Raw genomic sequence first — 26,710 nt, forward strand, 5'->3', positions numbered from 1 at the left:
CTCTGTGTTTGAATCCCTGTTGTCGTGGTCTGATGAGAATGTGGTTCCCCCTCTTGTTTTTTTTTCCTTTTTTATAGAAAGCTTGTGACTTGATGGCCAATCGGAAGAGACCGCGTGCATCCCTTCCAATACGGTTATGTTTTTTTTTTTTTTAACCTGAGCTAGTGAAGAAAGTGTATGCCGTTCGAACACCAAATGATCTGTTGCTGTCAACTGACTTTTTTTGTAGTCTTGTTGTTTTGTAAAAATACAATAAAGTACATTTGCTAAGCTATGAAACTGCTTTTCCCTGCGAGAATGCGTCAGCTAGCTGCACTAGCTTTACCATCTCTGGCACTTTCAAATGAGTCGGTGAATGAGTGAATGAGAACTGCAGGCCTTAACAGAACTGAATCAGTGATGACAGTGAATACCACACAGAATAAACACACCGAAAATTAATTTAAAAAATAAATCGACGCTGAGGAGCTCGGGAGCACTCAGATTCCCTGACTGTTTAGGCATTAGACGTTGGAGGAGAGGAGGGTGAACGCTGGTCTGATTCAGCTGCCTTGGACGGTTCACAGCAGCAGATTACACCTGGCTGAGCCAGGAGTGAAAGGCATGAAATTGCCTCTTGAGTGTGAGGCAGGGGGCAGTGAGAGGGAACAGATCTGTTGTGCTTTTATGAGCGCGCCTGAGACCGGCTGCCCTTGGTGCACGTCACCCACGGCCGAGACTCGCATTCACTGCACAGGTGCTGCCTCTCGGTGGCCTGCCTGAAACACTTCCAGATTAATTCCATAGCCCAGAATGCACTGCTGTTCAGGGTAGCATTTTTTACACTCTGAACACATCACAAAGACAGCTTTCTGCTTTAGTCGTCTTCTGGCATGTTTTTTCTGGGCCCTCCAGTAGGAGTTGGTTAATATGGTCATGCTGTCTGCCTGTTGTGGTCAGACCTTGAAGTCCGTGCTAACCCAGCATTCACTGTGTAAGAAAATAAGAAAACATAAAAAATATGTAATGTCTCCTAAGCACTAATTTTCTAAGTCACACAGCGGTGGCAAGTAGGACTGGAAACCACTTTCAGAACTGTCATTTATATTTGTAATGTCCTTGTGTAGCTGTGATTATTGCATTAATAATGACTTTGGACAACCATGTGTTCTGCATGGGGTTGATACCACAAGTTCAGTGACCTCTGGGGGCCCTGGAGAGACTGGGGGGTAGAGATAGTCCTGGCACTGACCCAAAGGGGCTGTGAGGATGGCCCAGACTCCCTCCGCTATCAAGAAGAACCCCTCGTACCCATAAATCACTGACCCATTCATCAGCCAAGTGTCAGCAGGGAAATGTCCATGAAAGATCAGCCATGGCCAGAGGGCCAGGAGGAAATTCATTAAAAACAGTAGCTGCCATTGCAATTACTCTGCCATTAAGTTCCGTGTTAAATACATGCACAAGGAGGCAGAGAAATGAAATCTTGCACTGTCTCCATTTTTATTAACCCAAAAAATATGGAGAGGGGGCTTTAAATATCCAGACCTCAACTTCCTGCTTGTAAAATCTAGTGAGACAGGAAGGTGTTAGACTCTTTTTAAGAGCATGATATCATTCTCTTCTACCAAACCATGCTTTCATATACTGCAGTGCAAGTCAGCGTTACACAACCCCACGTGGGCTCATTTTAGCAGTAAAAAAGTGATTACAGCTCTCACCTCAACCCTGTGTTTCCTGGGTGCTAAAATCCCATGTCTTTGTTTTGCACATTACCAAAGTGAATCACTTCAACAGTGGCCACTACTTCCCTCTGTGATGTAGCCACACACTATTCCAATATCATTGAATTTTACAGCAATTGTCTGAAGTGTGGTTTTAAACAATGGTATTAGGGAACTCCTTTACTTTTAAGGTTATAATAGTCCAGTACTTTGACCCATATGAGTGCTAACTATTCAAAATACCATTACCAGTTGGTATTTAATAATGTTATTTATGTAGTGCTTATTGCTAGCCAGAATGTGATCAAACTTCCTTCTGGAGCGCCATTCCATTTGAGCATTGCACCTAAGTGACCCCAGGTTGGGGGATGAAGGGTTCTGACCTAAAGCCCCATTGGTTCCTACGCTTGGGTGGGGGGCAGTTCTGTATTGGTTGGAAAACACAGGGACTCCTCTGTTTTATCTGGCCTTTGCAGGATCTGGGTCAGGCCAAGTTGACAGAAGGCCTGCTCTCAAGGGCTCCCACATCAGCCCTGACACCTCACCGGCCACACAGTGCAGAGGAAATACCACCAGCCACTCTGAAGCTTCCCAGGTAGTGGTGGTTTTACTGCCATTTGTTTTCATTTTTTTCCAAGGGAGACTCATTCTCTCCCTTTAACAGTAACCTACTCAGAACAGCGGACATAAATCAGCAGTTATTCACGGCATTTGTTTTATGGGTAATTGAGTAAGCCCTGGTTTACCATGGCACAAAAACAGAGGCTGTCTCTGTTTATGAAGGAGTTACTGGGAGCCTTTCTGTTTCTGCACTGGTAGCTGGTGATGGCATAACCTTTTAAGAGGATGCCATCATTGAAATGGACTCTATCTGTATCCTTCTGCATCCTTCAAGTGACATGCCATTAGCTTTCTTCCTCAGGGGGTAGCTATGTTGAAGCCTCCACAAAGAAAGTTCAAGAAATGGGTCAGAAGTGCTGTTTTTAGCAACGAAACGGCAGATCTCCAGTGCATGGATAGGATTCAGTGAAATCTGCGACAATAAATGGAGTCCGACTCGACGTAATCTGGGATGAACATTGTGAGGATGCAGAAAATCCTCTTTCTTCTATGGATTTTAGTGGCGTGAAGAAATAATTATAGCATTACGAGCCTTTCATGAAGGAATTTTACAAGCCTCCCATTTGCCTCCTTCCATGAAAAAGCAGGCAAATGCCAAGGGTTGAGGCGAAACGGATTTGAAAGATCAGAACTCGATTGTTGCGCGTCTGCATAATCCCCTTGGACGAAGAGCGGCTATGGCGTAAACGCAAATAAATCGAGGCTAAGTGAAAAACCTCAGAGCGGAGGGAGAAAAGAAGAGTTGCTTAGCTCTTGCTTGATAAAGTGGGTCAGTGGATTATCAACAGGCTATAAAAAGCATGCTTTTTGGACGTGGCCTAACACAGTGGTGCAGATGCCTGTGTCTGTGTGTGTGTGTGTGTGTTGGTGGGTGGGTGGGTGTGTGTGTGCGTGCAAGCATGCGTGCGTGTGCGTGGAGGTGGGTGGGTGCTAACAGGCATCAAGGGATGTCTTTTTTGTGCTGAGCATATGGCCAAGGGGAAAGATGGAGGCAGGGGATTATGCTTCAGGACTTAACGTGTTAAGTGAGGAGGGCACTGGCATGTGATGTGTTCTCCATATTTGTTTGGACCCTTTTTGAAGTGTTTGCACCGATTTATGTGCCCTTAGCCCCAACCCCAGCCGAGGACACTGTAACATTCAGGTACAAAAAAAAACCTGGATGGTCTCTGAGATTGAGACTGACCCAGCCCATATTTACAGAAAGGAGGTCATCCTACCTCAAACGTCACAGATATATTTTATTTGCATTGGTAAGGCCACAATAGGAAAACAGCTGTTAGTTCACAGTTAAACATAATAATATTCCAAATTGAAAGCAACACTTCAGCAACACTCGCCTCCTGCAGATCAGAACATCTAATCACAGCAGGAATGAGAGAAATATTAGCCCAGTCCTACTGAGACACAATCTATTCTGGTAAAACACCTTTACAGAATTCATTACACCTCTTACTAATTTTACATTTATTTACTCAGGTTCACTATAATATAATATTAGATTTTTTTCTAGCTTGATCTTCCTTTTCCCATAAACATATGCAGTTGTCTTGGAGAGAAAACATCATAAAATATAATATAAAATACAGCTAGCTTCAGATTTCTATTCCTGATCTGTTGACCAAGTCTCATACTACTCTAATGTCAAATAAACATTACTCAGACAGTCATTGAAACAGATAATGTACCCAATTCACTTCCTGTGTACTGTAGGCAACCAAGCCTGACAGAAAATGTGTTTGAAAAGTACATGATTTTTGCAATACATTAAATAAAAGTTTTATTTACATTCTGTTGCAAGGGAATGAAAACAGGATGTTCTCTGTCTTGCTCTTATGATTTCTGTTTACCTCCCCAGGAAAAAAAAAGATCTAAGAATGCCTGATTATTAATCAAATAAAGCAGTGAGTGAACAGTGATTCTAATAAAAAGAAGCTCTCTCCAAATACTCTTTCATAATCCATTATGTTCTTTTCTTGTGTTCTTAAATCTTACTACACTTGATAAGCCCCCCAATCACCCCATATTATAAAAACTCAGGTCAGCTGGAAAGAGTAAATGGAAGAGGCAGCCCTGAGGTATTCTGGGATATGCAGTTTAGCAACAGTGTAAGCATGAGGCAGGCACATGTTGAGAGAGCGGCTCTGGGTTCTCATCACTGGAGTGCTTCTCTTTGAAAAACTGTCCTCCCCTGAGCTCCGCCCTTCTCCTATTGTCTGAGCCACGGGTTCAGGTCTCTCTGGCTTTGTCTCGCCCCGGCACTCCACGAGCCCCTCTGGAGGAACGGTACTGCGCCTCGATCTCCTCAACCCAGGCCGTGCTCCAATCCCACACCGGCAGGGGGTCGAGCTCTCCAAAACACTCCCGCGGGGGGAACAGCGCACTCAGGGGCGAAGCGGGAGGGGAGAAGTCTGATGACAACGTCAAGCAAAAAAAAAGGGAAAATAGTAAACAGTTTAATAAAAATTCATACTTTATAATGAAACATTATAGCAAGGGTTCATTTTATCTCCATACATTCTCTGGTTTGAACTGACCTCTGAAACACTGCATTTCTTGATCTTTTAACTGTGTACAGTTCTGTACTTGTTTCTGAACACTCCCAGTGGGCTGACTTTAGGACACTGTCTGAGAAGTTTCAGCTTAACGAATGACTCACACACTCATGACAAGAAAAATCCCTGATTAGTAGAAAAAGACATCCTTTTCATTCTCACACTCAGACCGTCAGCTTTGAATGTCCAAAGATGAACACGTAATTATGTATGCATCTTAATCTTCCCCTTACAAACGTCTCTTGAATATGACAGGCAATTTATGTTTTGATCCCATTTCCCTGACAGGCAAAGGAATTGAGGCATTGAGAAGATCCATTCTTCAAATCAAGAGCTTTGCAGAAAGTGATTGATTAAGAGACGCCATGAGACAGATAGCGAGCTGGCCCTTTTCCACTCGCTGAGGGACACTGCAGGTCGCCCGCCTCCTCCCTCGTCCTGTCATGGCGACAATGTGACAGGGAGAGATGGGCTGTGACCTCAATCAGACTGCTTTCTCCCACGGGTCACTTTCACAGACCACACAAGTGCCGAGCCCCGAACGGGCTGACCCCATGCCCCACCTTCCTTGCTCCCCCCAGCAGACCTAAACATCAGACCACGCCCATCTGTCTTACACATTCTCAGATGAAAGCATCCTCACGAAAGTAACACCGCTGAACAAAATGTTCGACATGTTTAGTGAGATGCAATGTGCCTTTGTTGCGTGTCATTGGGAGGGCTGGACTGCAGTAACCTGGTGGTCTAGCTGGGGGGTTTCTCTGTGAGAGAGCTCAGACATCACTGACCCCGCTCTCTTCTCAGCCCTGACATCTGCACCGGCTGAGGCAGCTGTGGGTTGCCCTAAATGAAGGGTTCAGAATTGAGGACAGATAAAAAGAAACGTAATAAGCTTATGCCTGCACTTGCGGCCGCTGGAGTGAGTGGGAGAGAGAGTGGATGGAGACATGCCACAGCAGGGACTGCAGTGGGAACGGCATCAAACGCAAAGGCCTGCACACTAGAGGTCTGCCGCCATGGAACGGCTTTCAAAAATCAGTAGAAACAAGCTAAAGAGGTCACCAAAAAAAGAGAGAATTTCACCCTGTATACAGTATGCCTGATATAAGACCGAGCATTCATCCAGACTGCAGTACAGCTGTCAGTGTTAGAGAGGGACATCCTTCTCTCTGGAGGGAACGATACTTCCATGTCTGTGAATAGATCTTTGCATTTGGTCCCACTGATAGTCCCATGTCTGTGAATAGTCCTTTGCATTTGGTCTTGACCTTTGCATTTGGTCCCAATGATACTTCCAGGTCTATGAAGAGACATTTGCATTTGCACTGGTTTGTGGAGGCTGTGAACTTTGCCCGGTGTAGAATACAATAAAAGGCTGAAATATGGACTTCCACATCACTCTAAAAGACCTATAGATGTAAAAGCCTTCGTGAATCAAGGCAAGAAGATGCAGACTATTTTGAACATATTAGACTCCTTGGAGAAACAGATCTAACAAATAAAAATGCTATAAATTAAATACAGAAAAAATACAAAGATACACCATCAAAAATAATTGGAAAAATAACTACTGAACGGTGGCCAATGATATACTGATGGAAAGAGCTTTTCTAGTCAGAACACTCCCTCTAGTGGTGATGAATAAGAAGTGAAACAGAAACTGCTAAATCTCTCATTTGCAAATTAGTAGGCACTGTATTTTTTTACACAGTAACTACTCTTGACACAAATATTCCAGTTAAATCTCTTGAAATTTAAAGTTTAAAGCTGAATATACCCTTCAAAGCACAACAAAAAAAGACGCAAAATGACAGTTACTGTTTAAATCTCACCTGAGAAAGCGGCTCCGCCCATTGACTCGGCAGCCACTGCTAGGACACGAGCAAAGTTGGCGTCGTTCATGAAGGACCCGTCAGAGGAGCTGATGAGACTGGCGCGGGCGCTGGGCATGTTGCCCTCGGAGACGGAGCCCCACCCATTCCAGAGGGAGCCCTCCCATTCGCTGCCGCAGGACGAGGGTGTGCTCCTCAGCCGGCTCCGCCTGGAGCACAGCTGCTGTGACCGCCCCGCGTCCGGCTCCTCGCTCACGTCTTCTGTGTCCAGGTCCGACGGCAGGGGCCCGCAGATGTAGCCAAATGTGGGTGTCGGCGAGAAGGGGCGGGGTATCGAGGCAGGGCTATCAGGGAGGACACTGAAAGTGCATTCAGAGAGGGCAGTGTGATCTCATCTGTGAACACTGTAAGCATTTTACACAAATACATGCCTGTAACTTTTAATTTAGTGTAACTATGGTTAGCACTGTTTCTCTGTTTGTCACCAATGTGTAAACCTCTATTCTATGCTAATAACTTGCTCTTACTAAGCTAATAATATATATCTGTTTCTTGTCTTATGCACTCTGGATAAGAGCATCTGCTAGATGAGCAGTAACTACAAACAGACGGGTGTGAAAATGAGGGAATTATCACCGTGTATCAATTTACCTTTTTTTGGATTTGTTCAGGAATTTTGTTTGATAGCCATTAAAGCTATTGGATAGAACAGAAAAATGGAAAACTACTTCCTCGACTTCCTCAAAATCCTCAAAAAGGACTGCACACAGTTTAATCTGAAAGCACCTTTATTCATAAGGCCCACTTCCTCAGGTGTAAAATGCCTGAGGAGAGCACCCCTGGGGTGGTCTCTGCACAGCTACGAATTGACCCTACCTGCGCCTGTCCACCTTGGGGCTGAGCTCCAGGTACTGCGCCACCTCCTGGGCGGACAGGGCAGTGTCTTGCTCATCGTCCACAGACATGCAGAAGGAGGCGGTGGAGAGACGGCTGTAGGAGGGGCAGCCGGCTGTGGTGGGCGGGCCATGGAGGCCGGACACAGTGCCCATGGACCGCAGGGAGCCCCCATCCACAGTCAGCTTGGTGGACCTGCTGGACCTGGGTGAGAAAGGACACAGCTCCTCAAGCCACTGCAGGCCAAAGTTCACACTCCGATCCCTACTCATGCAGCGCTGAGCCCTGCCCTCTGATGTTGAAGCCACAGGCTGCCATTTCTTGGGGTGCATAGGCACTAATAACTAAGGCTACCAATTATGGGCTTTATGATGCTGCACCCTCTCAACATTTCTGCTAACCTGCTTCACTCTTATGTGCATTTGCTTACTAACATGCACTAAGTGTTAAGGGATTGTTCTCATCCTTGACATTACTACTAAAATGAGGCTTGTTGGCCATAGTGTAATTGTAATAAATTACTACTAGTTTCTAACATTGTAAAAGGACAGTGAGAATTTGTACAATGTACCAGTATGCACATGCGAAGTGAGAGTCATGGTGGCTTCAACAGCACTTAAAAGCCAGAGTCTCTCCCTTCTATCCTGTTTAGTACAGCTGAATGGTGAGCTCCAACTACAGGACTCCGCAGTCCCATTGATCTTATCACGTGTGGCCACAGGCCACAGCTTAGGCCCCTCTCTCTCTCCCGCACCAAACCACAAGGCCGGATGGCTTCCTTTGACCACTTCCTGACTCCGATTTACCCGCAAACCACAGGCTGCCACATGGCTCTCTAATGAAGAGAGTGGGCGGTTTACAGCCCTTTCCGTAAGCATTACTATAAGCCCCTGGGCCAAAGAGGTTTCTTGCCAGGCCATTTTAGGAAAACGGTTGCCTTTCTTGCCGTTTAGCTGGGATGACGAAGCTGAGCCAGGGATCTCTGAAACTGTTGAGGGTTAGAACCTCTCAGATACTTGTGCTTATACACTTTTCACACAGTTTGAGGTGATGACACAAGGATTACGAGTCTGACGGGGTCTCCTCCATTCTACATTAATCAGCCAATAAGCTTGTGTAAGCATTTATACAGATGGATTTTCAGGTTAAGTGCCTTGCTGGAAGTTACAATAGCAGTGGCCCCCATGTGCCTGGTCAGCTTTAGGGCCAAGTAGATGCACTCACTCCTCCTCCGAACTCAAGCTGTGGGTGTCGTCCAGTGGGAGAGGGGGCGGGGTTGGCAGCACGTCAATCAAGTGTAGTGAGGCAGAGTAGTGCAGGACCCTGGGCGAGCCGAGCGGCTTGGCGCATTCTGAAAGCCCACCTGTCAGAGGGGATAGCCACACAGCAGGAAACGAGGCCCGGGTCATTAGTCTGTTCTGAGCCCAACGAGGTCCCAGAGTCATCGTCTTACACAATATCAGGAGCCGGGGGCACAAAACTTACCTGGGGGCCGCTGGCCAAACCTCGGGGCGTGAGAGCTAGGCACACTCTGAACTGCCAGCGACTGCTGCCGTGTGGGAACTAAGGGGGCGCTGTTAACAGCGTGGAGCTCTACCAAAGAAACAAGAAACACAGACACGGTCCTGAAATCCGACGCCACAGCCAAATGGGCGGAGCAACATAAAAACACAGATATGTCTATGTCTTTTTTGTTGTGTGTCAAATTCGTTCAGCTCCTCACCGCGCTTGTAATTTTTTTCCCAAGACTCCTTGATCACGCCCATGTTGGGCTGGGCAGGGAGAGCCCGTTTCCACGGCAGCACCTGCCCCTCCCTGACGATGGCGGTCTTGAAGATGGGCTGGGAGAAGCGCACGGTCTCGGACATCCGCGGGCTGCTGGTGTGGGGCGCTTTGGGGCGTCGGGCTGGGCTGTTGAAGGTCTTCAGGCCGTTTCCTGTGAGGTCGACGTAGAACGTGCCGTACACCCCACAGCTGTCGGGCACTATGGGGACAGCTGTTTCCAGCGGGCTCGGGTCCTTCTTTGCTGCAGCTGGAAGCGCTGTGATCAAGAGGACCATAAAAAATTAATTATACGGTGATCGGACTTCCGCCATGTGTGCTGGGGAGTCGGAGTGCGTCAGATTGTGAAGGTGAGTGGGCGGTGACTCACTGGTCTTCCTGAAGCCGGGGTTCTCCTGGCTCTGGGCCCAGAGGCTGTGGTATGGCTCGTTGAAGGGGGCAGACCTCCAGGCACCAGACATCCAGGGAGAATCGGGGGCAGCCATCCTACAGACACCACCCCAGAGGAGCATGTTATACCTCTACCATCACCACACGATTCAAAGTCTTTGAAAAAGAATACCTGGGAAATTCCTAGATAAGAGCATCTGCTAAATGAATAGAATTTAATATAATGTAACAGAAAGTGTTAATTTTGATACACTAAGCCTACACCAAGTCAATGGCCCATATAGAGCAGTTTTATAAATGCTTAGTACAATCGACCAAACACTGTCTACTTGTTTTATTTAGTTACAAATCACCTCAGGGGGGAATCTCTAATGGTACGTACATACAGTACTTGTTGGACATGGTCCATCCTTTCTTATGATCATCTGAATAATTTTCAGCAAGGCATCTAATTACAGTCTTTAATATATAATATACAATAAGTCAAGTATTAACTGATACAACAATTAATTTCAAGCATGTTAAACACTCATCATAATCAGCTGTAATGAGAGACAGTGCAGAACAATCTATGCATTTATGCAGTTATGCTTCCAATAAGACTCATACTGCCGAGATTACACAATGCCCTTCTACCACTTACCTGTGTTTTATAATCAGGTCTTCGCTGGCCAGTCTGTACAATCCTGTAGACACAGGAAGATAAAGCAGAGACTGCAGGTCATCTCAGGTAAACTAAACACAGTACTATCATGTTAGGGAGACAGTGTGGATGAGTATTTGGGATATTAGATCAAACAGAGCCCTGAGTGAAGTCAAGCTGTCTACCTGAGGTAATCCACTTAAACTGAAGGAGTAAAAGTCTGTCTTCACAGACTTTGCTGTAGTCTTTACTGTAGTCTACATGTGCCCCACTGGCGTAAATATCGACAGTGCAACCGGTGCAGCGCGCTGGGACCCGGAAGCTGTCAGGGGCCCACGTAGGAAGGTGATTTTTTGCTGCTTTACTATTGTGGGTGGGCCCTCTCGCACATTGTCCGTTTCACGCAGTCTTCAAAGTAACCATTCAACGATATCACTAAAATTACTTGTGTGTGTGCATGAGCATGCGCTTGTGTTTGGGGCAGGGGCAAGAAAAAATATTTGCACGGGGGCCAATCACAATTATGTTACGCTACAGATGTGCCCTGCATAGTTTACGAATACTCTGGTAGTTTGCCGTAAAATTATCTTTCAGATATTTGTAATTGCAAAATAAAAATGAATTAGGAAAAAAAACAACACATTCAGTGCTGACCTGCACCTTTGCGGTGGCTGTGTCTTAGGTGGCTGGGCCTGGTATGGCGGCGGTACAGGCAAACTGCAGTGACCATCAGAACACACCACAAGAGGGCGCCCACACTCCCAATGAACACAGGGTCCCGCACTACAGCCAGGACCTGTGCCGGGATTCCAGAGTTCCTCTGGTGAGGGGACACAGCCTGCAGGGGCTCTGAGAGAGAGACAGACAGAAAGAGGGAGAGACAGACAGAGAAACAGAGAGAGAGAGTCATTTCACACGTACAATGGACTCATTCTTCTTTTGGTTGTAGAGGCATCTCTGTAGTCCTAACAACAAAACACTTAATGTATGAGGTGTATTTCGTGTTATGATTCTTGTTTTAAGCTATGTACACCTGCAAAGGTACAACATCCCTTTTGAACATCTCACACAGTGCATATGACTGTTAGCTTTCCAAGTAACGGTTCTTTTGTGTTATGTGGTGTTGAATGATAGTCACTTATATAAAAGGTAAATCAATTATTTCAGTTACATTTTCTAGACCATCTGTGTGTTCGGTTATCCTTTTGATTTAGATTAGAAACAGATCCCCTCTGTTAGCCTGGATAGACTGGACTAACTAATAGGCTTGGTTAAGATTCAATTATGGCCTCAACATCATGATAGATCCAGTATGCATATTAGTAGGTTTGTGTTTATATACATAGCATATGTTTACACCTTGCTGGGAGGCAGTGTTACCGACCTAAAATGAGTTTGTGAGGGTCACTCTTCACACCAATGCCTGCTCCATTGACCGCTGCCACTGTAACCCAGTACTGCTTTCCCGGCTCCAGAGAACCAATCTCCAGGCTATGGGTGCCACTGCCTATGGTCCAGTTGGGTGACCGCTGGTCCCCTGACTGTAAACACCACACCTGACACAAAACAGAGATGTACAGAGAGGGACCTCAAGACCTCACAGCAGGAGAATAATCAGTAAAAAAATATCAGTAGTTCACTTTATAGTTTTTATTTAATGTGTATCCAGTTGGAGCTAGAAATTATTATACATAATACATAATTTTTATGTTCCCTGTAAAGGGTAACCACATAATTCTAAAGTTAGTTTTTAGTGCACATATTATTTTTGTTTAGATGACAGTTCTGTGTAAGTGAATGACAGTTATTTATGTATCCAATAATCCCTTTCTCAGATTCATTTGTTAGGTTTCAGGTGTTTTATAGGAATGGAATACGTAATTCTGTTCCTGGGTCATTGGTTGGCTACCTCAGGCTTTATGGTATCCTGTTGTCCTGTTGTGATCACATGCTGTTGCCCTGTTTTTGGTAATGTACATTCTACTGTCTGTGTGCATGCTGATAATTTCCCATAAGGGGTTACTGAAGTTGATAGTGTTCTGTTCTGTTCTGTTATAAAATGAGACTTGGAAAGTGCTCTGTTCGACACACCTACCACACACCAAGTCAGTGAATCACAATGCTGTATAAATGATTGGAACATGTAGCAATTCCCCTTGGTTTTTTACTCTGATAGAATCACTCAAGGTGACTTGGTAGAATGAAAACGAGCCTCTGGACCCTCTAATAACGAAACATACGGAAAGGTTCCAAAACTTTATAATGGAAAAGCTATAATGAGAATATGCCTCTAGCTGCAGTAGTAAAGTCATAATACAATCATACAAGAAGAGAACAGTTACCTGGTAACTCTGAATGATTCCGTTGTGGGCCTCATGGGGAGGAGGGTCCCAGCTGACGTGGATCGTGTCATTCCGGTCCGCAGCCATTGTCACAGCAATGCCCTGAGGAGGGGCACTGGGGACTATGGGAAAAGCAGGTGTCCACCCATCATCAGCCTGGGATCGCCAGTCAATCCAAACCCTGACTTGGCACTCACTGCTGAACCTTTCATTAATCTCACTGCCACTCTGAATGGTGGCCTTTCTATTGAAATGTGAAAACCTGATCACTTTCAAGTTTCATTCAAATATTTGCTACTGCAATAACTTCAACAACAGATTCAATCACAAACTAAGCTGTGGGATAGAAGTTTTAATATTGCTCACCTAGCTCTGGAACTCGCAGGTGTTTGGTGTTGCTCTCCCGCCCATACAAGTTACCGCCGTAGGGCCGCACTTTGAGCTCGTACTTGTACCCTCTCTTAAGAGGGCCAATCACAGCTTGGTAATGGGGCAGGGTCACTCTCTGAGCTGCCCAATCAGAGCTGGCAGGGAGAAGAGAGCGGTAGAGGACCTCAAAACCATCCAGGTGATGTGGCTGGAGGGGCGAGGACTGCAGCTGGACACACAGAAAGAAAGGCATGATGGGATACCACTATTATTAAACACATGCCAGCCATTTTCAAACCCCATCCATGAGATGGATTTTCAAACTATTCCCCTTATTTAGGCCCTTGTGACCTCTGCAAATCACTTACATAAAGATTACTTAAAATGCATATAGTGCTTGTTGTGCAAAAAAAAAAAATATCTAAGGTAACGCTGAGTGTCAGCCAGTCCACGATAATTCAATGTATATGCGTATGAATATTATAATGCAAAAACTACATGCTTATGGAGGCTCTACTTTCGTTTTATGAAGGTTGCACACATGTTGGCTATAATGTGAAGTGGTACCCATGGCATAGTCCTACCACACTGAAAATGTTGTAAAAGTTGGAAAACGAGGCCAGTGTCCATACCCTCCACTGCAGCTGTAGTCTGTTTGAGGAGGGAGACAGGATGGTCACGTTCTCCAGAGCCACGCGCATCGCAGACAGCTCTGTGTGCAGCTCCTTCTGTCCGACATTCAAGGCATCTGCAAGACAACCAATCACAGCCACTCACAGTAACTCTCTCCGATCTGCACTGCAAGGCGGCCATTTGCTTCAAGCGATCCTGCAGCTCTCTTACCCTGCACCACCAGACTGGCACTGGCAGAGGACACGCCCACCTCATTGACCGCAGTGCACGTGTACCTCCCTGTATCCTGGGCTGTCACATAGTGGATCTCAAGACTGTGGCCCGGATTCACCTCATACCTGAGGATAACATGCCAAGGAACACACTCTCAGCTACTGTAATGAATTCCAGATTCACGCACCACCTAAATAAAGCCCCTTTTATTCATTCACTTATTTATTTATTTGTTTGTTTATTTGTTACGTATTTATTACCCTTTATTAAACCAGGAAATAGTCTCAATGAAATTTAAAATCCTTTCCTAGCCAAGAAGCAACACACATAGTTACACGTACAATCCACAGTGGTAAAGAACAATGAACAATAATTTAGCAGTGAAGAAAGAAAGCAGTACTATCTTTCTGCCTGCTTGCTCTATTACAAGGACCTTGACCAAGGAATTTAATGCCAATTCTGAGGGACCTGCGATATTTCATTCTAGATAGATACTTAACCGCCCAATTTAACCAATATGTGCCTTGATGGCACCGGCTCTGCTTTGCTCCCCAACTCTGAGAGAGTTAGAGAGCAGTGGAACCCGCCGACCGCAGCCCTCAAGAAGCAGACCTGCTCAGCACTTGCATACAAATGTCCATCCGTGTATGAATTGGTCAGCAATGCAGAACCTGCACCCGAGTTTTTGTGTTTGGCGATCCGCTGTTTGTGTCTGACCTTCCATGTGGCAACGAGCCCTGTTCCCGCGTCCACTGCACCAAAGGCATGGGGTCCCCCTGCGCCTCACACAAGAATCGCACAGAGTCCCCAATCCTCGCAGTCACGTTTAGGGGCTTCCGTGTGAACACCGGCCTCGCTGCGAGAAGGTGGGGGGAACGGAGAGCTTGGTTTTACAGGGACAGTGTTAAGTCAGATACGATTGTTTAACTTGGTGTGCTTTTCTTACCTAAAACAGACAATCTGGCTGCTCTGCTCTCGCGCACCCCCACAGTGTTCGATGCCACACAGACATACACTCCAGAGTCATTCTTCTGGGTGGGAGCAATTACCAACTTCCCATTGAAAACCTGAAAAAAAAACACAGGCTACAGAGTTACAGTGCTCTCTGCTGGGAATAAACAGCGGGTACATCAAAGCCAATGCACTGTGACAACATTACAGTTAGCAGGGTCATGAAATCCCTCTTCCAGTTGGACATAAGAGACCTGAGCTACATGCATTTAAGGTATACAGCTATGCGTCACTTAACGTCCACGATACGCTCTGTGAAATTGGACGTTGTGTGAACACCATACTATACACAGCATATGGTATACTATGTACTGTACCATTACACGCCTGGCAGCACAATTGCTTTATTTCCATGAGACATGAGATACACGTGTTGCATGCGGGAAGTGTTTCACTACGTCCGCTACGTCCCGTTCTGCGATCGGGATTTTTAAACTTTATTATAACCCTTAAGGGTCTACGGACGTACATGGGAACGAACGCTGGCCGAATGGATGTTAAGCAGTACTTTAAAGCTAAAAAGTTGAGCACTTAAAGATCCTTTAGTGTGAATGTTAGATTTCTCATTTGCAATGGGCTTGCATTACTGCTGAAAGTATTGATTTTTTATACTGATATTTATATGGTTATAGTACAGCAACCCCTTCTTATCTACACTTTCAGAATCCACCTCTTATCCTTTCATTGCCAGCACATCACCATAAAGTTTCATATTCAGGGTGTCAGATATGACTATTGTTTTTTTTTCTCCCACACTAGGTAATTCATTTAAGTGTACCAGTGGGCTGTAACATTCCCTTAACATTAAAGACCACAACCATGTCTAAGTCTCATTCCACGTGTTAGTAGGTTAGGGCAGAGTGTGTGCTCTTACAGTGTAGTGCTCATCTGTGCAGTTGATGGGCACCCCGTCCTTCTTCCAGGTGACATTGGGCTCCGGATGGCCAGTGGGTGGGGTGCAATTCATGACTGCCACCTCACCCACAGCCACCTCCACATCACTCGGCTGCACTCGAAACTCATCTCGCAGAGCTAGAACACACACACACACACACACACACACACACATACAAAACAAGAACAAAGAACAAAGAATGATGATACACCACATTGCCTCTGATACCATTTCAAAACTTTTGCACACTGTAAAATTATTGATTCTGTAACCCAAACCTACACTTATGTGCTTGCTGTTATGCTTGGAATTACATAATATGTGAATTTGAAACTACCAACTCCATGCTCTTTGTCATATATGTTACCAAACAAATTACCATTCTTAATTCTATGAAATCAGTGTATTCCAGTTATATAACGCTGACTACAGCACATACAAATAGTATCTATAATAAGACACCAGGAAAATGTTTATCCATCTAGAGTCTCTTAGATGTCTTTCTCTTGGCGATCAGAGGTATTTCCTCCCATTCATTCTAAACAGCAGCATAAACCTTGACTTCCTAAAAGCATGAACTGATTCAAACAGCTAATAACCTGGTAGACTACAACTTAAAAAGCCATCGATTTGTATGGATTATTTGTACCTAGAAACTGACTTAAAAACCATGCCACAAATTCAGCATTGTTTTCTAGATTATTCTCTTTTACTATGAAGCCAGCATCATGCTCTTGACACAAAGCACTGGGTACAAACAACCAAACTCTTAGGGACGAGCCTTGAATGACTCAATCAGATCTGCTCACTCCAGTGATCTCTGGAATTCTCCAGGCCGTAGGCAAAGGAAGGGCTCTGTTTTAAGTGTAAACAGTGTGTGATTTTGAAGGTTAATTATTGGTGTTTGTCTTGGGGGGAGGATCACAAACACTGACATCTGATCCCTGTAATCTGCCAGACAATCTTTCTCTTCTTCTTGGTCTCCTGATCAGCATGCTCCAACATTTCACCTTTGTGTGCTGAGTTTCAAATATTCCTTTTCAATCACTGTGAAAGTTCTTCAGTTGAAATGTTCTGGTGTTTTCTGTGTCTGTTTGTGGGATGGGCTGGGGGGGGCGAATCTAACTGTGCTGAAAACTGCACTTGGTGAATATATGCACAAGCAAAGCCAAAGCAAATGAACCTAACTGGCAAGTGCTTCTGACTAGGCAATGCTATCATCTACAGTGAAGCACATCACAGAACTAGAATGCTTGAAAAACGAACCAACCCCCCCCCACTCCTGTTTTGGATGCACTGTACCTGCGATGTGGAGCGTAGCGTTGCGGCTCATAGCCTTGCCGGCGCTGTTCTGGGCCACGCATGTGTACACACCCTCGTGCGACTGGCCCCTCCTCCCAGGGACCACACTGAGGAAGAAGAGGCTGCCCTCCGACAGGACTATGGGCCGCGATTGGCTCTCAAGCTTGTCCATCTCCAGGGGCAGCCCGTTGCGCAGCCACTCGATGGTGGGTTCCGGCGTGCCCTCGGCCCGGCAGGACAGGGTGGCGGGGCTGCCCACCCTCACCACCACATCAGAGGGGTGGTGGACAATCCGCGGTGGGACCTCATCTGGACGCTGCCTGGAACCTGGGGCACAGTCAGCAAGAAAGAGTGACGGAGACCAGCCCAATCTGTTCCACACAATAATCCAGTTCTCTCCAGTTTTTAATGCATATTTACATTTACATTTATTTATTTAGCAGACGCTTTTATCCAAAGCGACTTACAAAAGTGCATACAGTAGGTACAGTGACAGTACGGGGACAGGATGTGTACAGTTCTACAATGAGACAGTTCTCAGCTGAGAGCAAGGTCTGTTTGAGGACGCAGTACTATCAGATTTTTACAATTACAGCCTAAAGGGCAACTAGTACGATACACACACATACGCATATGCAGTAACATTACATTACAGTTACTTAGAGGACATGCTATCCATGTACAGCTGAATGTTTAGTGAGGCATTCTGGGTTAAGTATCTTGCCCAAAGGTACAACACCATCCCACTGTGGAATCAAACCAGCAACCAGATTACATGTCCAGTTCCTTATACTATACCACACTGCTGCCAATACTCCGAATACTCTAAAAATAAATGCACACTTTTGTTGGTGAATATGTATTAAGCAAACTCTAATGGAACAACCTCCCATGGGATGAGTAAGAGTCTTCTGCACTGAAGACCACATTCTTTTGGCACAGTCAGCTTGATCCATAAGTTTCTTCATCCAAATCAGCAATAATATTACACATCTGTAATGGATTTCTTCCCTGAGATTTAAATTTTAAGTTAATCAAAGTGACAATATCCTGACTTCATATTCACATTTATGATATAGTCAATGTTCTTACTGTTGCACTTAACTTATTGGGAGCTTTTTCTTTTCACCTACAATCAATTCAGATGAATTTCAACTTTCTGTGGGTTCAAGGCTGTAGAGAAGTGACTCGAGCAAACCTTGCAGACCACGACACTTGCTGCTCCTCAGTCCTTCAAAGATGGAGCCCTATGCACGCATATCCTGTGACTGAGCCGTTCACAAAAGCAGCTTATGAGTGCAGCCGTTTGTGGGTTTACCTGTGATCTTGTTCACATTAAGACGTAGCAGAGTGCTCACTCCTCTCATACTGGCAGAATCAAAAGTACACAGTCTTACATAGTCTCTCCCCCAACATATCACAAAAGGTGACACTGTGGCATTCCTAAATCAAAACTTAAAAAGGTCTCATAAAATACAATATTGACCCTTCAGACAAGACTAATACAATTTACTCGAGGTCTTCCTTAAGACTATTCTACAGAGTGTCTAGTGAAGGTCTCAAAGATTGGATTTTTGGGCAGTCTTGTTTTCCTTTAACTTATGAGCAATTCATGTGACACTTGGCCCAAACTCAAACACAACAGAACAGTGATGATGTGAGGAAGTGAAAATATAAAAATGTACATTCTTTAGAGAGAAAAAATAGGTTAAAAAATAACCTAAATCTGTGAGTAACAATCACCTCACTGGCACACACTTTTCCAGTAAGTGACACAGACATTGTTTTCTGTCTCACCCATGCCATCAGCTCACAGACAAAGTCAGCCCAGGGCCATGAGGTGAAAAGCCCACCAAAAACAGGCTGTAAGCACTGGGGAGTGCCACTGCACATCTTTTGTTTGAACGGTCGACCATATTGAACACTGAGTGGCAGCAAAGGGGACGACACCTCCTGCAGAAATCCGGAAGCCGCACGAGTTCGGGTACGCTCCCACTCGGCAGGAAACAAAGACTCCTTGACACAAACACAATCAAATCCCCGGGAGGAAATCCGTCACCTGGGCTCAGAGTGAGGGGCCATACAGCTGCTATTAATGGACCTGGGACAATGTCCTCATTGTCGGCGAATGTCAAAACATGGCAATCAGAGGTATGTACTAGGCGTCCATGGAACAATGACCTGCAACCGATGGCTCTCAGTCACAGCAGCTTAAGGATTTTTTTTTTTTTGCCTGGGTCCTGCTGTTGAGGACTCAAGGCTGTTCCCATTTGTGATGCAGGGAAGACATTGATGTGTTTACGTTAGCAATTTTGTACCCCCCCCCCCCCCCAAAAAAAAACCCCACTTCCCCCAGCCCCCACCCCTCTTACAGCGTTCAGCATAGCTGTTTGAAACAAGAAGCCAAACACTTTTCCACTGTGTATAGTCCGAGCATTCTTTCAGGTGCCTTGTGATCTACAGACACGGCACGAGAGGGTCAATCCAAAAAGGGCAGAAGGAATACAGATGTTTGGAATGTGATAAGCCCCACATTCTTGGCACAAATCACTCTCCATAAAAAGTTCCTATTGTTTTGGAAAGCACTATTTCCTTAGCAGCAAGAACAAAACGTTGTTAAGGTCCGTAAAGATGCATAAAGCTATCCCAAAAGCAAAAGAAATCATTTATCCTAAAGAGAACACCTGTGGAAGTAGGTCATACAATGGAATATGAATATAATAAGCATAGTTTAATATTTCCCCACTAAAATATCACAATTTAATGTGAGCTTCACAAAAAGTGTCTGCAAGAGAAACTAAATTTAACACCACAAGACCAAAGGAACACCCAGCTTTTTAACTTATGATCCATAAACCAATGCTGTTTTCTCATTAGTGCCTTCTTACGGCCATACCCTTAACCTTATGTGGCAGAAGGTTGGCAGATGGCCAGCATGAAGTTACACCAAGAAAAAAACACCATAATATAATCGGTCATTTTTCAACAGTACTGGATATCGTCCGAAAACAACAAAGCAAAGCAAAGAATTACTGCTTAATGTTTATGAAAAGTGCTATATTTCCGTCGTAACAGCAAGAAAACATACTATTAATTCCCTTAACGGAATCTAAAAGCCCATTTAATGCTGATAATGAGGATAACGGTTCAATTTCATACAGATGAAAATCCATTGGCTGTTAATATGTTATGGCTTCCTAACTCTACAGACGGGGGCAAATACTATGTTTTTATTCCGAACACTGTTTGTAATCATGTTCACAGGAAGAATATACTTTTTTCAATTGGTTCTCGCCAGAAGAAAGAAAGAAAGAAAGAAAGAAAAAAAAACAGGATATGAACCGCACTGAAGCACTTGATGAATCATAAATGACGAGAATTACTGAGTCACATTAAACAGCTAATTTTTTGTATGTCTATACATCCATTTTATATTACATCTATTGATTTGTAACACCTAGGACATGAACACGTTTTCACGGCGCAGATTCCAATGTTTTGTAAAATGTAAATTACACAAAATCGCCGGGTTCATTTACAGGTCACTGACAATTAAATTACTCAAATGAAGATTAGTATTTTTGGGGTGATTTTGCTACATATGTATTCATGAAATGTATTTCTGGCATTCCAAAAATTCTAAATCAACTTGTGTGACTCGGGATCAAATATTTATCGACGGTGATATCCGAATGACTATAAAGACGTCGGTTGAGGGTTGCCCTCAAAAACCTGTTCAATATGTTGCAGTAATAAATGGGTGCAATATGTATAAATTCTCTAAAGACAACAGGAATGCCATCATAATGTTAGAAAAACACCGTTAAAATAAAAATAAATAAATAAATAAAACAGCCTAAAATACAAATCAGTAGAAGCCTCATGACTAAATTATTGAGTAAACAACTTGATAACTTGATTAACAACTTGTCCTTACCTTCAATACTGAGCAGAACTCCAAACAATACGCACAGCCTCGAGACCAGTTGCCTTGCCATAATTTATTTGCAATTAAAGCAATTAAATCTTGTTAAAGGATTGATTTACTTGACGCGTCGCACACCCATCTGTTGCCAGGCTGCTCTCCGCGACTGGTGTCGCTCGCCTCTCAAGTTGACTACAAGTTTGACGTATGTAGCTGGTTATCAGAACAAGCTGGCGAGGTCCCAAACTAAATTCCTCATCTTACTGGATTTTTCTGTCTTTACAGCTTTAATTGTAACGTTTCGCACTGCCTAATGACTACAGGCCCCATTCATTAATTAACAGATTATTCTGATTTTTTTAAAGAGAGCTACATCCGGATTTTTGAGCACTCCTCTTCGACTCTAGCGTGTGAATTATCCAAAGCCAACTGATAGTGTGCTAATGCTTCAGTGACACCCGCGCGTACCGGACCCAGGCCGCTCAAAGGCAGGAAGTCGAGGAAACGCCGCGTTTGCTTCCTTTTCAGAGCACACCAACCTCAAAGATTATCCCCTTGAAATCGCCCCAGTCAGTCAGTTAAAAGCTAGGGGCCACTTAGGCGAACGCTTTGCGGAACTATTAAGTGGAAAACTAAAACTGAAAAGAGAACAAAAAGGAAACATTAGTCCTGATTTGTTCATATACTTTGTTATAAGTCTAGGCATGTACCGAAAACGTAACGTAAATCATAATGAAATCATTTACATATTGAAGTAATGCAGTTGCTCTAATTCCATGTATGAAACGTTATGCAAGACATATGCATATGCAATATGCAATACAACTAATTATACTAATTTATTACGAATCTACCCACACGCGCCTCACACATGCACGCGTCCACACTCACAAACGGGGCTTCAAGCTTGCAGTCAAGTTAAATCTCGTAAACAGAAAAAATCCTTTGATTCATGTGTGACAGTGTTAATTTGGATCTCTTATAATAAACATTCATACTGCTCGTGTCATTTTAATGTTACTGATGTAGTTTTAATGTGAACAAATGCATTGTTGAATTTACAATGTCAGTTCCAATGTTTACACAGGACACACAAAAACAGGAAATGCCCACAGTTTTCTACTACAAAACAATAGATGGAAATGATGGGTGTAATGCATGTAAGAGTCCTTGAAACCTTCCCTCTGACAATAAAATCAATTCAATGCAATGGACATATTGGGAAAGAGGGGGTTATTGTTTTCTCTCTCAAGATAAAAACACTGTCATCAAAACTTTTTTTGGAGTAGACATAACCAAATTTACAAAAAAATGCTATTTTATCAAATAATAATATGCTCGTGCCTTTACTGATGAGATGTATCTGAGGAAATGATTTACTCAGTAGTTTTTGGATCCCAGAACATCTGCTCTCTTTAAGAGTATGTGGAGTTACTTGCTGAAAAAGAAAGTATTAGTACAGATTGACTTGAGATTAACTCTAACTCCAGTCTGCTCTTGCCACCCTCAGTTAGTGTCTGCCATTGGCCAGTATCCCATAGTAGTACATCACTCAAGGTAAAACAACCAGGAGAAGCTGGAGCACAGCTGCAAGGAGGGAAAAAGAAAAAACAGTGAAGGCTATCGGCTGCTTATCCCGATTATTTCTGCGTCTGTGCAAACAAGTGGGAGCACAGAGAGAGAAGCCCCAGTGGCAGTTCATTCTGTTTAAAAGGACACATAAATAAACTGTTGTTTAGTGAACTGTCCATTGTGTCTGTGGAAAGAGCCGGCCCCTATGGTGGACGCCAATATTGATCCAACAACTCGGGCTGGGTGGCTTCAACATCGGCCAGCTTTCAGTGACCAACAAAAGGGTATAGAGCTGCTGAAGGACGGGTCCACTAACACAGTCCATGGAGATGAAGGGGACTCAAGATGTGTGTGTGTGCGGGTGCTTGTATGTATATGTGTGTGTGTTGGGGGGGGGGGGGGGGTCATTTAAATTTAAAATCAGCTCCTTTTAAGTTTTGGGGTATGGGCTGAGGGACATGTTAGATGGGGGGACACTGAGAAACAGAGAGAAAGAGAGAAAGAGAGTGAGAGGCTGTAAGGGGTACCGTATGTGGAAATGGCTGATGTAGAACGGAATGGGTTCTTTTAAAGGGACCAAACATGGCAGGAACATCACGTGAAAAGGAGAAAAAGAACCACGTATTCAGTCTCCATTCAGTAAAGATTAATCTACCAAGGATACCACCTACTCTTCCCATTTACACTGAGGCTGCTTTTTGAATTACTTTGGGGGACGTTCATTCAATTTGGGACAGAGGTTAATCTATGAATGCAGAAGTAAAGTTTCATTTGGAACAAAGGCAACTCACCAACATGTTTACAAACCACAATAAGATGCATATGGTCCAGAATAGACAGAATCCTGACCACCGACCACAGGTTAAGCCCTGACTACTGACCACATTATTGAGCATCATTGTCTCATGGAAACTCTGAGAGTAGGGCCCTCAAATGTGGGTTTAGAGTTCAGATGAAGGGCTAAAGGTCAGAGGACATTTCTGAGCTCAATCAATCCACAATAATCTCCTATTGTTTGCCCACAACTTTAAACTCCCACCAACTCAAACACCAGTTTAAACTTCAAAGACTCAGTCTATGAATCATGGACTTTATAACCTGACAATAGGGCAATAAAAAGGATGAATAAGAACAATCTGTCATTTTCATGCAATCACACATTTGAAGTGTCCTAATGAATGTGATCTATGAAGCAAACAAGGATATAAATAAGCAGATGTATCCTAAGAAGCACCATCTTATTGAGTTGAAAAGTACGGCAAGGTATACTGAGCTTTCAGTTTCAACAATATTACAGTATCCTCAATCACTGACACATTGTCAGCCAGCTAATTTGTAACAGAAGTATTACTAATTCAAACGGAAACATCATTCAATGTACATGTGCAAAAAAGATTAATGTGCTTTGAAAGTGGAGCACTGTGATTGTAAGTGCAATTTCTGAATTTCCGCCATTGTACCCTCCTTCCAGAGATAGATTACAGTGGCACCAAGATTTCTGGACAATTCCAACATTTCTTACAAATGGTACAGCCACGCCATATCAAAATCAGCTGAGTAAATGAATCGCTTTGAGTGCTATATTGCTTGGCTATCTTATGGTCAGTGAATATTACTAAGACATTCATCCCACAGTCATCACAGCAGTCATTGTAGTCTAAGCCATGGCGCATGTAACGCCTGTCGCAATTATTTTATGATGGCAGACTTGTGATATTTTCATGACATTACAAAGGATGGTTGTAATAATAGCAACATTTCAGACTCATGAATGATCAGTCTAGCTATTGTCAACATCAGTTGTAAGAGACAAATGTAAATATAATTTAGAGATAACGCTAATTTAGAGATCACTATCAACTCCCAAAACCTCAAAATGGCATATTAATGGTTGTTTAAAATGCGTTTTACAAACCAACATGTCCACACATGTACCACCCTTCAGTCAACACTAACATGCGATTATTTTCAGCACTGGTAAAAAATTAAACTGTTAGCAAAGTGGCCTGTACGAAATAAGCAACATGATATATAACTGATTATTCTGAGTTCCATGCATGAAATTGTAACAGTCTACATGATAAGAGCATACATAAAGGCACACAAAAGTGTCCGGCACCATATCTTATGGTGCACCAACAAGTAGCCAGCAAAAGGAATCTGCGTGGCGCAGTGGAGGTCAGGACCTGAAGGATGTGGAGGTGCGCGGGACTCACCTTTCCTCCTGTGGGCCCGGTGTCTGAGGTGCGGCCGCTGGTGCGCCTCGTGGTGGCCGGCGTGTCCTCTGCCGTGTGCCCGCGCGGGCGAGGCAGTCGGCCCTGGCAGGCAGGTGCACTGGCACTGGCACCGGCGCGAACCCTCGGCCCAGGTGCACAGCCAGGACGCCCAGAGCAGCCACGTGGCGACCTGCATCTTCAGATCCTCAATCCCTCCTGCTTCCCGTGGGACTCTGCGCTTCAGCGACACTGCAAGAGCTCCATCCCCACAGCACTGAGCGCCGTCAACCCCAACGGGCAGAGCTAAACCCCACTCTTTCACTGGCAACTCCTGGACCTCCCTGTGCTAAATTATTTGGAGATTGTTATAAAGAATGTTTTTTATTCTTCTTTTGTGTTTTCTTTCCCTCCCTCTTTCTCTTTTTTTGCTCTCTCCTCTGCTTGCTCTCTCTCCCTCTCTCTCTCTCTCCCTCTCCCTCCTCTTTCTCTCTCGCTCTCTTTTTTCTTTTGGGAAAGAAGTTGAGGGAAACAATGATTGAAAAACAAGTTTCAGGCACCATGCTGTGAGTGGAGCGCAGGGACCGGGACCAAGGGTCCTGTCTCCTCCAACAACATCTGTGTCATTCATTCTGCACGGACCAGGGCGAGAAAACAAGGCCAGGGTTGGGGAATGCGCAGGGGGCTAATTCACCGAGGATCACTTCCATTTATCAGACGTCTGCTGGCCAATTGATCAAACCTCCAACAATCACAGTTTTCCCTCTAAAATAAAAAGGCACATAAAAAAATATGTCGAGACGCACCACTAGCACTTGCTTTCAAGTCACTTATTAGAGGCTAATGGGAGGATGGGCAGCTAATACATAATATGTACCAACAACCCTCACTGCATACTCTTCACGGAAATTGATATTTTCTCAAAAGAGACATGAAAGTTTCAGAAAATGTGTATTTTCATACAAAACTGACCCTCTTCACATGGCTCTGGCAGCTCATCTTCCAGACTTTTGTTGGGGGGGGGGGGGTCTTCAGCTTTTCAGATAAGGAAAGAAAACAATATCTAAAGTACTGGGGGACAGGACTGGTGGAAAAAAGGCAGACAGCAAAAAAGGGAATGTTTTCATTAGACAGAGAAGCTGCTAATTGTAAATGGTGACTGTTACAATTAGACACTTGCGTTACAATTGCCCAGCGGCAAAAAACGCAGTGTCCCTTGATGGGCAAAACTTAAAAAGAAGAAGTCCACAAAGGGCTCTTTTTCCTGTGCAATTCCATTGGTGTGAAACTGTCCCCCCCCCCACACACACACACACACACACACACACACAGGCACTCAGCACACCAACCCCCACCTACCCCCAGTACAATTAGCCAGGAGAAATTTGTAGCGGCTTGCCTTCACAGAATGAGCCCCATGCATCATCTTGGCTCGGCCATCAGAGGGAAACAAAAGTTCAAAACAGCTTGTCTTGTACTTTCTGGCGTAATGTTTTCACATCCCCATCCTGCTGCTTGGTAAAGTACGCTCCCACAGAGGTAACACGCTGGGTCTACAGGCACAACCTGATCCTTGTTTTATCCCTACAGCCACTTGGTTTGTGGACTGCACAATAGAGACTCGTGGAGCCAGCTACCCCTGCCACCCCTGATATAGATAGCACACACCCGGCTTCAAACTGACGAGGGCGGTTACTTTTTTGCCTCAGCTCATTCGAGCATGCCTTAGGGCATCAAGGTGACGGCTGATGATTGTGCACACCTCTTTAGGTGTAATAGGGCATATAGTACACACAGAAAAATAACCCAATTATG

General features: G+C 44.4%; 1 protein-coding gene across 3 annotated transcripts; it reads right to left on the reverse strand.

The window, feature by feature from the left end:
• Nucleotides 1–4,123: 4,123 nt before the first annotated feature.
• robo4 (roundabout, axon guidance receptor, homolog 4 (Drosophila)) lies at nucleotides 4,124–25,247 on the reverse strand. 3 transcript variants are annotated; one of them, XM_036525848.1, is made up of 19 exons: nucleotides 24,899–25,247; nucleotides 17,186–17,512; nucleotides 15,863–16,020; nucleotides 14,924–15,044; nucleotides 14,695–14,833; nucleotides 13,975–14,102; nucleotides 13,764–13,879; nucleotides 13,129–13,360; nucleotides 12,763–12,884; nucleotides 11,805–11,976; nucleotides 11,081–11,269; nucleotides 10,421–10,463; nucleotides 9,758–9,873; nucleotides 9,329–9,646; nucleotides 9,091–9,198; nucleotides 8,830–8,968; nucleotides 7,588–7,809; nucleotides 6,712–7,070; nucleotides 4,124–4,735 (listed from the first exon to the last, which is right to left on the reverse strand). In XM_036525848.1, the coding sequence occupies exons 1-19, from the start codon at nucleotides 25,092–25,094 to the stop codon at nucleotides 4,554–4,556; spliced, it is 3,387 nt and encodes a 1,128-aa protein (XP_036381741.1). In that variant the 5' UTR covers nucleotides 25,095–25,247; the 3' UTR covers nucleotides 4,124–4,553. The 3 variants fall into 3 exon arrangements, with proteins under 3 accessions (XP_036381741.1, XP_036381740.1, XP_036381742.1); XM_036525847.1 differs by having other exon boundaries at nucleotides 11,075–11,269; XM_036525849.1 differs by lacking the exon at nucleotides 24,899–25,247 and adding an exon at nucleotides 21,123–21,529 and having other exon boundaries at nucleotides 11,075–11,269.
• Between the last annotated feature and the right edge of the window lie 1,463 nt (nucleotides 25,248–26,710).

The sequence above is a fragment of the Megalops cyprinoides genome, chromosome 3 (genome assembly GCF_013368585.1).
Source record: "Megalops cyprinoides isolate fMegCyp1 chromosome 3, fMegCyp1.pri, whole genome shotgun sequence".
Taxonomy (NCBI): Eukaryota; Metazoa; Chordata; class Actinopteri; order Elopiformes; family Megalopidae; genus Megalops; species Megalops cyprinoides.